Source organism: Chiloscyllium plagiosum, unplaced genomic scaffold (assembly GCF_037043375.1).
Source record: "Chiloscyllium plagiosum isolate Xiang-an unplaced genomic scaffold, Cpla_swu_hap1 HiC_scaffold_18, whole genome shotgun sequence".
Taxonomy (NCBI): domain Eukaryota; kingdom Metazoa; phylum Chordata; class Chondrichthyes; order Orectolobiformes; family Hemiscylliidae; genus Chiloscyllium; species Chiloscyllium plagiosum.
This window is the reverse complement of record NW_028270156.1, coordinates 44,370,977-44,383,420: the sequence shown is the minus strand read 5'-3', so window position 1 is coordinate 44,383,420 and position 12,444 is coordinate 44,370,977. Positions and strand designations below refer to the sequence as shown.

The window sequence follows — 12,444 nt, the reverse complement described above, 5'->3', positions numbered from 1 at the left end:
ACTCTGGTGAGCGCAAATGAACTTGCTCTCTATTGGCTCATTAATGAGTCTGATTGATATCCTGCTACTGGTAGGTGGTGAGGTTCCACATCAGGTCTTTGCACCCTCAGTTTAATTGGGAACAGTTTTCCTAATATCAAGATTCCAATGTGGATTCTGTCATCTGTCCTGATCACCATTGCCTTCCACCTGCATCATAATCCCCACTGGTGTGGGCTCTGTTAACTTCTGCTCAGTAACTCAGACTCTTACCCTTTGGTGTAAGTAAAAGTGGTACTGCTGAAAGTAAAATCCCAGATGGAGCAACAAATAACTGTTGCCTATTTTGTGTAAAGAAAATACTTAAAGCTATTTGAGATATTCATTAACTTCAAAGGAAGTTCTGTTTCAGTTTTGTAGTTGATTAATGTAGAAATTACATACTTAGGTAGTTTTTTTATTGGAATGAACAACATATACAATTAAATAGTTATCCATGTGAAATTATGCTGAAATGAACCACTTCTTACTGAATATTTTTAAGTTATTGAGGTCTGGTTGTAAATTTTTCAAATATTTCAAGTATTCAACATATTTGTCCCAGAACGTAGAAAAAAAAACTGTTTGTTTCATAACATGTTTACTGACACTTTTTGAAATGATTTCTAGCACCCTTTCTAAGAATATTGTAAGAAGTGCAAAGAAGGCTGGAAAAATGACCATAGGTCGTCAGTACACAGTCAAAAAGAAGCCAATTGTTTTGACAATAGATGAAAGAGGAAATCGATCAGGCTGGAATGAAGAGGATGATATTTCAGGTAAGATGGGAAATAGTGACCTTATAGAGGTTTTTAAAAATTCATTCATGGGATGAGGGCATCGCTGGCTTGGCCAGCATTTGTTGTCCATCCCTAATTGTCCAGAGGACAGTTAAGAGTGAACCCCATTTCTATGGATATGGAGTCACATGTAGGCCAGACCAGGTAAGGATGGCGGTTTTCTTCCCTAAAGGACATGAGTGAACCAGATTGACGATGGATTCCTGGTTACCCTCGACTCTTAATTCCAGATATTTATTTAATTCAAATTAATTCAAATTTGCCGTGGGAGGGTTTGAACCTGGGTCCTCAGAATATTACCTCAGTCTCTGGGTTAAGAGTCCAGTGATAATATCACTAGGCTATTGCCTCCCTTTTCAAACATCAGGGGCATGAATAGGGTAAATAGACAAAGTCTTTTCCCTGTGATGGGGAGTCCAGAACTAGAGGGCATAGGCTTAGGGCAAGAAGGGAAAAATTTAAAAGGAACCTAAAGGGTAACCTTTTCTCACAGAGGGTGGGCCACATCTGGCCAACGGGACTGGATTAATTTAGGATATCTGGTCAGCATGGACGTGTTAGACCAATAGGTCTGTTTCCATGCTGTATGTCTCCGTGACCCTATGACTCTGTAGGAAACGGTGGGGAAGTGGGAGATCATTCACCTTGGTCCCAGAAAGCAAAATTAGTGTACATTCTAGATGATGATAAAACTAAGAACTGTGGAACAGGAAAGAGATTTTTGAGTCCAAATATATCGATTAAGGTAGATTAAGGAATATAGAGTTGTAGATTTTTTATCTCAAGGTGGCTGGGTTAGAATGAAAACCAAGTTCTCTATTACTTCAGTTGACATGTTTGCAAATAATATTAGAAAGTTTTTGAAGAAGAAAAATTGTTTAGGGTTTCATGGCTATGAGTTGCTGTTGCAGAGAACGAGCAAGATCATGACAGCATGAGCCAAATGGCTGTTACCTCTACATTAACCATTCTATAATTTGTTGATCTGCCTGAGAATCTTTGTTTTATTGTTCTTCCATTAAAATTGTCATAGTCGAGCAAAAAAAATCTTGTAACAGCAATAAAACTTTGTATTTGTTTCAGCCAGATAATGTCCTTTGTATTTGAAAGACAGAACGGTCTGGTTTTTGGAGTAAAAATATCCATGGGGCTAAAAGTCCTCAGTAGTATTAAAATGTAAATTGAACAACTGCTTCCAGAGGCCATACATGTATGCACAAATATGGAAGTCAGGATGTTGCTGTCCCCATACCAGTCCATGGTATCTCAATGAAATGTTGAGCATTGAAACATATGAAATGGCATGAAGCAGTAAATGCATGATGCTCGGGCTTTTCTATTCAAATATAACGACATTTGTAACAGTGTGATTAGTCTTAATCACTGCCAAGCAACCTTTCATGCATTGAAAATTGACTTTTGCAAGATCTTATTCATTCTCCAATTTTTGGAGGTTTAAACAATAAAAGAATTTAACCATTTTTAATATTGATTTTCTGATGCTACTTTAACTCTCCATTTTTAGAGCATAGAACATTACAGCTCAATATAGGCCCTTCGGCTGCTCGATGTTGCACCAACCTGTGGAACCAATCTGAAACCCATCTAACCTACACTATTCCATTCTCGTCCATATGCCTATCCAATGACCATTTAAATGCCCTTAAAGTTGGCGAGTCTACTACTGTTGCAGGCAGTGTGTTCCATGCCCCTGCTACTGAGTAATGAAACTACCTCTGACATCTGTCCTATATCTATCGCCCCTCAATTTAAAGCTATGTCCCCTCATGCTAGCCATCACCATCCAAGGAAAAAGGCTCTCACTGTCCAATCTATCTAACCCTCTGATTATCTTATGTCTCAATTAAGTTGCCTCTCAACTTCTCTCTAACGAAAACAGCCTCAAGTCCCTCAGCCTTTCTTCGTAAGACCTTCCCTCCAACCAGGCAATATTCTAGTAAATCTCTGAACCCTTTCCATAGCTTCCACATCCTTCCTATAATGTGGTGACCAGAACTGTACACAATACTCCAAATGTGGCCGCATCAGAGTTTTGTATAGCTGCAGCATAATCTCATGGTTCCAAAACTCATTCCTTCTTCCAATAAAAGCGAACACACCGTAAGCCTTCTTAACAACCCTATCCACCTGGGTGGCAACTTTCAAGAATCTATATACCTGGACACCGAGATCTTTCTGCTCATCTACACTACCAAGAGATTTACCATTAGCCCCTTACTCTGTATTCCTGTTACTCCTTCCAAAGTGAATCACCTCACACTTTTTCACATTAAACTCCATTTGCCACCTCTCACCCCAGCTCTGCAGCTTATCTATGTCCCTCTGTAACCTACAACATCCTTCGTCACTGTCCACAACTCTAATGACCTTATTGTCATCTGCAAATTTACTAACCCATCCTCCTATGCCCTCGTCCAGGTCATTTATATAAATGACAAACAACAGTGGACCCAAAACAGATCCTTGCTGTACCCCACTAGTAATTGAACTCCAAGATGAATATTTCCCATCAACCACCGCCCTCTCTCTTCTTTCAGCTAGCCAATTTCTGATCCAAACTGCTAAATCACCCTTAATCCCATGCCATATATTTTGTGCAATAGCCTACCATGAGAAACCTTATTTAACTCCTTACTGAAATCCACATACACCACACCAAACTCTTTACCCTCCCACCTGCTTGGTCACCTTCTCAAAGAATTCAATAAGCTTTGTGAGGCACAACCAACCCTTCACAAAACTGTGTTGACTATCCCTAATCAACTTATTCCTCTCTCGTATAAATCCCTACTCTTATAACCCTTTCCAACACTTTCCCACAACCGAAGTAAGGCTTATAGGTCTATAATTTCCAGGGTTGTCTCTACTCCCCTTCTTGAACAAGGGAACAACATTTGCTATCATCCATATTTCTATCACTATTCCTTTAAAAGATGACAACATAAAGATCAAAGCCAAACACTCGGCAATCTCCTCCCTAGTTTCCCAGAGAATCCTAGAATAAATCCCATCCAGCCCAGGGGACTTAATTAATTTTTACACTTTACAGAACTGCTAGCACCTCCTTTTGCACCTCCACCTCATCTCGTCTTGTAGCCTGTACCTCAGTATTCTTCTCCACCACATTGTCTTTTTCCAGCGTGAATACTGACGAAAAGTATTCATTTAGTGCTTTCCCTATCTCCTCTGACTCCATACACAACTTGCCACTGCTATACTTGATTGGCCCTAATCTTTCTCTAGTCATTCTTTTATTCTGGATAGCTATAGAAAGCCTTAGGGTTTTCCTTGATCCCATCCACCAATAACTTCTCATGTCCCCTCCTGGCTCCTCTTAGCTCTCTCTTTAGGTCTTTCCTGTCTGACTTGTAACTCTCAAGCTCCCTAATTGAGCCATCACAACTCATACAACATAAGCGACCTTCTTCCTCTTCCTCTTCACAAGAGATTCAACTTCCTTAGTAAACCACGGCTCCCACACTCGACAACTTCCTCCCTGCCTGACCGATACATACTTATCAAGGACCCACAATAGCTAGTCCTTGAATAAGCTTCACATTTCAATTGTGCCCACCCCCTGCAGTTTCCTTCCCCATCCTATGCATCCTAAATCTTCCCTAATCGCATTGTAATTGCCTTTCCCCCAACTATAACTCTTGCCCTGTGGTATATACCTATCCCATTCCATAGCTAAAGTAAACATAACCAAATTGTGGTCACTCTCACCAAAGTGCTCACCTACCTCCAAATCTAACACCTCGCCGAGTTCATTACCCAGTACCAAATCTAATGTGGCCTCGCCCCTTATTGCCTGTCTACATACTGTGTCAGGAAACCCTGCTGCACACGGACAAAACTGACCCATCTAAAGTACTTGAACTATAGTATTCCCAGTCAGTATTTGGAAAGTTAAAGTACCCATAACAACTACCCTGTCACACTCACTCCTATCAAGGATGATCTTTGTTATCCTCTACATCTCTGGAACTATTTGAGGCCTGTAGAAAACTCCCAATAGGGTAACCCTCCTTTCCTGTTTCTAATCTCAGCCCATATACCACAGTAGACGAGTATTCAAACGTTCTTTCTGCAACAGTAATACTGTCCTTGACTAATGATACCACACCACCCCCTCTTTTACTATTTTCTCTGTTCTTACTGAAACATCTAAATCCTGGAATCTGCAATAACCATTCCTGTCCCTGCTGTACCCATGTCTCTGAAATGGCCACAACATCAAAATCCCAGATACCAACCTTGCTGCAAGCTCACCCATCTTATTCTGGATGCTCATCGCATTTACGTAGACACACTTCAAGCCAACTTCTTGCCTGCCCGTACCTTCTTGCAATCTTGAAATCTTAGTTCTGACTTCACTACTCTCATCCTCCCATATACTCGAACTACAATTTTGGTTCCCATTCCCCTGCTGAATTAGTTTAAACCCATCCAAAGAGCATTAGTAAATTTCTCCCCTAGGATATTGGTACCCCTCTGGTTCAGGTGAAGACCATCCTGTTTGTAGAGATCCCACCTACCCCAGAAAGAGCCCCAATTATCCAGGAATCAAAAACCCTCCCTCCTGCACCATTCCTGTAGCCACATGTTCAACTCCTCTCTCCCTATTCCTCACCCCGCTAACATGTGGCATGGGTAACAACCTAATAATATCAATTCTATTTGTTCCAGCTCTAAGCTTCCACTCTGGCTCCCTGAATTTCTGCTTTGAACCCCCATCTTTCTAAATACCTTTGTGGACCATGACTTGGGGTTGTTCCCCCTCCCCCTCAAAGATCCCGAAAACACAACCAGAGACATCACAAACCCTGGCACTTGGGAGGCAGCACACCAACCTTGAGCCTCTCTCATTCCCACAGAACCTCTTATCTGTCCCCCTAACTATGGAATCCCCTATATCTAATGCTTTGCTCTTGTTCCCCCTTCCCTTCTGAGCAACAGGGTCACACTCTGTGCCAGAGACCTCGTCCCCATTTCTTATCCCTCGTAAGTCATCCTCTCTAACAGTATCCAAAAAGGTATACTTGTTGTTGGGGGGGACGGCCACAGGGGATCCCTGCACTGCCTGTTGGTTCCCTTTCCGTCCCCTGATGGCACCCATCCACCTTCATCTTTTAACTGAACTGTGATTACCTCTCTGTAACTCCTTTCAGTAACCCCCTCCACTTTCCAAATGATCTGAAGTTCCTCCAGCTCCAGTTCCCTAACCCGGTTTTCAAGGACCTGGAGTTGGGTGCGCTTCCCGCAGATGCAGTCAGCAGGGACACTACTGATGACCCTTACCTCCCACATTCTGCAGGAGGAACATTCAGCTACCCTAACCTCCATTCCCATTATTCTAAATTCCCAACGAGACGACTGAAAAACTAAAAAAACAAAACCAGTCACCTAACTAATCGGCACACAGAGCCTTTTTTTTGGTTAGAGGTCACTCTATTTTCTTTCTATATACCAACAAATGTAAAATTGATGTGTGAGTCTGAGAAACTACATGATAACAAGCCTATTTTTAATCTAAATACCAGCCTTTTGCAAATATTTTCAGTTTCAAAGAATTGAAAACAGCATTTTGAACTATCCAAACAAAAAATCTACAAGATTAAATAACTAACCATGGATATTAGGAGATACTATTTCATTGTGTTGGGCCCCGTATTTTGGAAACATTCATTGTTCAGCAAGCCAAAAACAACTTCCTGATCCAGTAAAAATCTTTCTTCAAACAGAAATATTTTCCTCTGCTCCAAATGCGTAACTAGTCTTTTGTGAAACGTAGTTTTACCATAAACTTCTTAGGCTGATGTATCACATCAGTGCCAGCAATGTTGAAGCTCTTGAAATGAAAGCGAAAGTGGCAATATGGATCTGAAGTTAACTAAGTAATAGGAAATGGAGTGTGATTGTTTTTCAGACTGGAGTAGGTTTCGCATTGTGAATCCCCAGGCTGGTACTGACACTACTGCTTTTCTTTATATATCATAATAGATGTGAGTTTGTAGGGTACAATCCAACATCAGTGATAAGGGAACTATTGGGAAAAATTCTGGCAATCATTTTGAACAGACATGGATTAATCGAGGATAGTCAGGATGGCTTTGTCAAGGAGAGACCATTGCTTTCAAGGAGGTGACAAGATCTATGGCTGAAGATATTGCAATGTAGTCTGTGTGGACTACAGCAAGGCATTTGACCAGATCTCTCATGGGCAACTGGTCAAGATGATAAGAGCCCATGGGATCCAGGAAAATTTTGTAAATCAGACCCAGAAACAACTTAGTGGCAGGGGGCAGAGGTTAATGGTCCAAGATTGTTTTTGTCACTGGAAGCCTGTATACAGTGCCAGACTGTAGAGTCTGATGCTGGGTCCCTTGTTGTTTGCAGTGTACATTAATTATCTGGCCGTTACCTAGGAGGTTTGATTAGATATGTACAAAAGTTGGTACACACATCTTTGAAGGCAATAGTATAGGTTGATAAGGTGTTAAAGGCACATGGAATCATTGCCTTTATTAGCTGAGGGATTGGGTACAGGAGCAGGGAGGTAATAATGAAGCTATGTAAGCCACCGAGTACTGTGTACAGTTCTGGTCTCCATACTTAGGAAGAATGTGATTATACTAGAGACTGTGCAGAGGAGATTTGCTAGACCTTTGCCTAGGCAGGACCGTTTCAGCTCTGAAGTTAGCTTGAAGCTATTTTCTTTACAGTAGAGAAGGCTGAGGGAGGACGAAGTGGACAAGATTATGAGGAGCACATATAAGGTAGATAGGGAGAACTTTTCCTTTTTAATTAAAGCATCGATAACCATGGAGCATAGATTTAATTTAATTTATAGGAAATTTTAGAGTGAATTGAAGGAAGAATTTTTCACCCAGTGGGTAGTGGGCTCATTCCTGAAGAAGGGCCTGTGCCCGAAACGTCGAATCTCCTGTTCCCTGGATGCTGCCTGACCTGCTGTGCTGTTCCAGCAATAAAGTTTCAACTTTGATCTCCAGCATCTGCAGACCTCACTTTCTCCAGTGAATATCTGGCACTGCCTGAAAGGCTGGTAGAGTTAGAAAGCATCACAATTGAGAAGAATTTAGATAATCACTTGAAATGCCATAAAATGCAAGGCTACAAGTCAAATGCTGGTAATTGGACAAGAGTAATTATGTTCTTGACCAGCAAGGACATGGAGAGCAGAAGGACTTCTTTTTATGCAGAAAAATTCCGTGACACTCTTTTCACCATTTTCAGATGAGACAAAACTTGAAAGTTTAATGAACTGTGAGGAAGACAGTGCTAAAGTTCGACAGAACACAGACTAGTTGATTGGGTATGCATGTAGAGAATGAAATTCAATTCAATTTACTGAACTGTTATTTTTGGTAGGAAAAATTAAATGAAGCAATTGAATATGAAGGGTATAGTTCTGAAAGAATTACAGGAACAAAGTCACCTGGAGTGATATGTGCATAATTTTTTGTAGATGGCAGGGTTACGGAAGGTTTTAAAAGGGCACACAGGATCTTGGGCTGGAAAAGTAGAGACATAGAGTATCAAAGCAAGGTAGCTGTGGTGAACCTTGATAAAACACTGGTTCAACCACACCTGGAGTATTATATCTGATACTGAGCACTACGAAGGAGAATATTGAAGTTTTAGAAGGAAAGCAGACAAGATTCACAAAATTGCCCCGGGGATGAGAGACTTCAATTAAGTGGATGCAGTTGAGAAGCTGGGAGTGTTCTCCTTGGAAGAGAGAAGGTTGCGAGGAGATTTTTTTTTTACGACATGCTCAAAATCATGAAGGGGCTGTGTGAACTATTCCCATTGGTGGAAAAGACAGTGTCACAATATAAGGTTAATGGAGAATCTGCAGTAACGTGATGGACAGCTGTTTTAATGTGGCAAGTGGTGAGTATTTGGAATATATTACCAAAGAGTGGTGGAGATGGGTTTGATTGTAGCTTTCAAAAACAAATTTGTTAAATGCTGAAGAGAAGAAATTTGCAGGGCTGATGAGAAAGGGCAAGAGTTAGGGAGCAGGGAGCTGACATAAACACAGACAGGCACGAGTTATTTTGTGCTGTTGTCATTCTATGATCTAATCATGTAACTGTATGATATCTCAGATACACATCAAAAGAAATGTCAAAGTGAGCAAAATGTCAGATGGAGTAAGTTACTTATTTCACATTTATCTCAGATGGTTCACAGCAGGACTTATTGCTGTTCAGCCAATCACTTTTTCCATTTTTGAGTCCACAAAATTATTTTTAATTGAGAGAAACTGAATGTACATGTATGCAAATCATATTTCACCTTGAATTATTTGGCTGCCACCATATCATTTGAGTTTGCAAATTAATTTGCATTGCTAGCCAGTTATGTTTTTTTTAATTGAACAAGTAGAGAGATGACTTCTAGCATGACACATTTTAGTTCAGACTTTTTATTGTGCTATGTAAAGAAATATGAAAGACTTCTTCATATGGTTTATATAAGGAAGTAGGGAAATTAATCTTGCTATAGAGTCAGCACAGAAACAGATCATTGGACTAACTAGTCCATGTCAACCATAAACCCAAACTAAACTCATCCCAACTGCCTGTGATTGGCCCTTATCCTTCCAAATGTCTCTTACTCATGTATTTATCCAAATGTCTTTTAAATGTTATAACTGTACTTCCTCTGGTGGTAAATTTCACATACTAACCATTCTGTGTTTTTACAAAAAGTTGCCTCTCGTCTTTTTGAAATCTTTTTCCTCTCACTGTAAAAGTATGCCCTTCGTCTTGAAATCCCCCAACTGAAGGAAAAGATATCACCATTCACCTTATTGATACCCCTCGTGATTTCATAAATCTTTATAAGCTCCTTCCCGCAACCTTCTACGCTCCAGTGAATAAAGTCCCAGTCTATCCACCCTCTACTTATAACTTAAGCCTTCCATTCCCAGTAACATCCTTGTCAATCTTTTCTGAACTCTCTCCAGCTTAATAATATCTATTCTATAACAGGGTGACTAAAACTGGACATGGTACTCCAGAAGAGGCCTTACATCCTGTACAACCTCAACATGATGTCCCAACTCCGAAACTCAAATGTCTGAGCAATGAAGGCAAGCGTGCAAAATGCCTTCCTAGCCACTATGTCCAAATGTGACACAAACTTCAAAGAATTATGAACTTGAACCCCTAGGTCTTTCTGTTCTACAACACTATCCAAGGCCCCGCTTTTAATTATACAAGTCACATCCTCCTTTGACCAAATGGCAATACCTTGAGTTTATCCAAATTAAATTCCATCTGTCACTCCTCGGCCCAATTGATCAAGATCTCTTTGTAATCTTAGATAACCTTCTTCGCTTTTAGTGTCATCTGCAAACTCACTAACTATGCTGTCCATGTTCTCATTTAAATAATTTACATAAATGACAAACAAAAGTGGACCCAGCACCTATCCCTGTGGAACACCGCTGGTAACAGACCTCCGGTCCAAAAAGCAACTCTCCACCACCAGTCTCTGTCTCCTGCTGTTAAGCCAATTATGTATCCAATTGACAAGATCACTCTGAATCTCATGTGATCTAACTTTACTAATTAGTCTACCATACAGAACCTTGTTCAAGGCTTCACTAAAGTCGAAGTAAACAATGTGTACTGCTCTCGTCCTCATCAATCTTCTTGGTTACTTCCTAAAAGAATCTCAATCAATTTGTTTTGAAACTGGATTGGTTTATGCCAGGATAGATTTCCTCTTTGTTGTAGCTGTAAAATGTGATGTAAGGTATACGTCATGCCAAATCACACAACCCTGAAAGCCCCTGGAGTGTCTGGAGTAAATGAAAGTTCAGTGTTTCCATTAAGTTATGTGAAGCACCCCAGCAACTTCAGCACCGCAAATGGGCAACATTGGGAGAAAAATAGACTTGGACTCAGTGGGTTAATAGGATCATAGAGTCAGTGAACAATCATAATAAATGTCTTTCAAATAATGTTTACCCCAACTGATCTTCTCCAACAATCAGGCTAAATGACAACAATCATTAGCACAACTGCAATACCTCAGGCTGTGTCTTAGTATGGCTAAATCCTTTGAGGAATTTTTGCACTAATCTTGATAATGTAACAAGGTCAATATATTTTGGAACATATGATCTATTATTATCACATGTACGAAGATAGTGATACAGTACTCCAGTGAATAAAGTAGGAGAAAGTGAAGACTGCAGATGCTGGAGATCAGAGCTGAAAATGTGTTGCTGGAAAAGCGCAGCAAGTCAGGCAGCATCCAAGGAGCAGGAGAATCGACATTTCGGGCATGAACCCTTCTTCAGGAAATCTCCATTTCCTGAAGAAGGGCTCATGCCCAAAACGTCGATTCTCCTGCTCCTTGGATGCTGCCTGACCTGCTGCGCTTTTCCAGCGACACATTTTCAGCTCAGTGAATAAAGTCCCAATCTATCCAGCCTCTTGTTATAACTCAAACTCAAGCCAAGTGTTGTCTTGCATGCTAATCAGACAAATATCTTGCATTAGTACATTAGGGTAATAGAAAGAATGCAGAATATTGTGTTGTAGTGACAGAAGGTGCAGAGGAAGGTCAACTCTAATATGAGAGATTCATTCATGAGTCTGATAACAGCAGGGAAGAAGTTGGTCGAAATGATATAAATGTTTTCTCTTTACATGTCTGGAATTATGTTATTAAATCAGATGTGGTTGAACTCTGGGAAAAACAAAGTTCCTGTCAGTACACACCTTTTGTGAGATTCCTCCTCCATTCTGGCTGACCCTGATTTCTGTATTCATGTTTTCTGCTTGTTCTGGCATTAAGCCTAGTCATGGTCTCGACCAACAATCAAAGTATGCCTAAACTGTGCAGATAACCTTGGACAGGAAATTTGTGCAATCCTTTGTTTTGTTCGCCAGAATAGAAGCGTACAGTATTTTAGCACAGATGGAAATTGTTCCAACTGTCATACCTCACTGATTTGAAAATATTGATTTCTTAATCCCAGGTCATGTGAAATTGCTCTTTCTATTAAAATAAATGGATTGATGTTTCAACTAATGCAGACAAAAAGAGAAAATCAGTCATTTCTGTCCTTAAAGTAGCCACTGAAGAAATTTCAAATGTATTTTCAGCATGACAGCCATGCAAAATTGTTACTTTAGTGCGAAGAAACTTTGAAAAAAGTATCTGAAAGCATATTTCATATCTTTTCAAATGGCTCACACTAAAAACTGTAAAATTGAGAACTTATATGTTAAGGTTTGTTCATTTAAATATATCTCTTTACCATCCTCCCCGCCCACTTCAACATCAGTTGAGACACCTCTCTGTGATGTCAGAAGGGAATGGCTTAAATGATTGTAATTTGTAGATTTTGTGATTCATTGGTTAAAATACTGTAACATAAATCATTTTACAACTAATATTTGAATGCCATTTTCACTCTCATGCCTTGTACATATTTGTTTACCCCAAGAACAAAGGAAACATGTATTGGAAAATAATATTAAATTAATTTTTAACTATGTGGATTTAATGAAAACAATACAAATCTGCATTCTGAATTCTAGATATTTTTGAATAA

The 12,444-nt window shown here is 40.0% G+C and overlaps 1 protein-coding gene across 2 annotated transcripts in view; it reads left to right on the top strand.

The window, feature by feature from the left end:
* sbf2 (SET binding factor 2) overlaps positions 1-12,444 on the top strand; it is a 588,991-nt gene that overhangs the window by 492,762 nt on the left and 83,785 nt on the right. For both annotated transcript variants that reach the window (XM_087996565.1, XM_043705904.2), the window contains one exon: positions 649-797. In XM_087996565.1, coding sequence (XP_087852691.1) covers positions 649-797 — 149 coding nt within the window. The remainder of the gene's footprint in view (positions 1-648; positions 798-12,444) is intronic.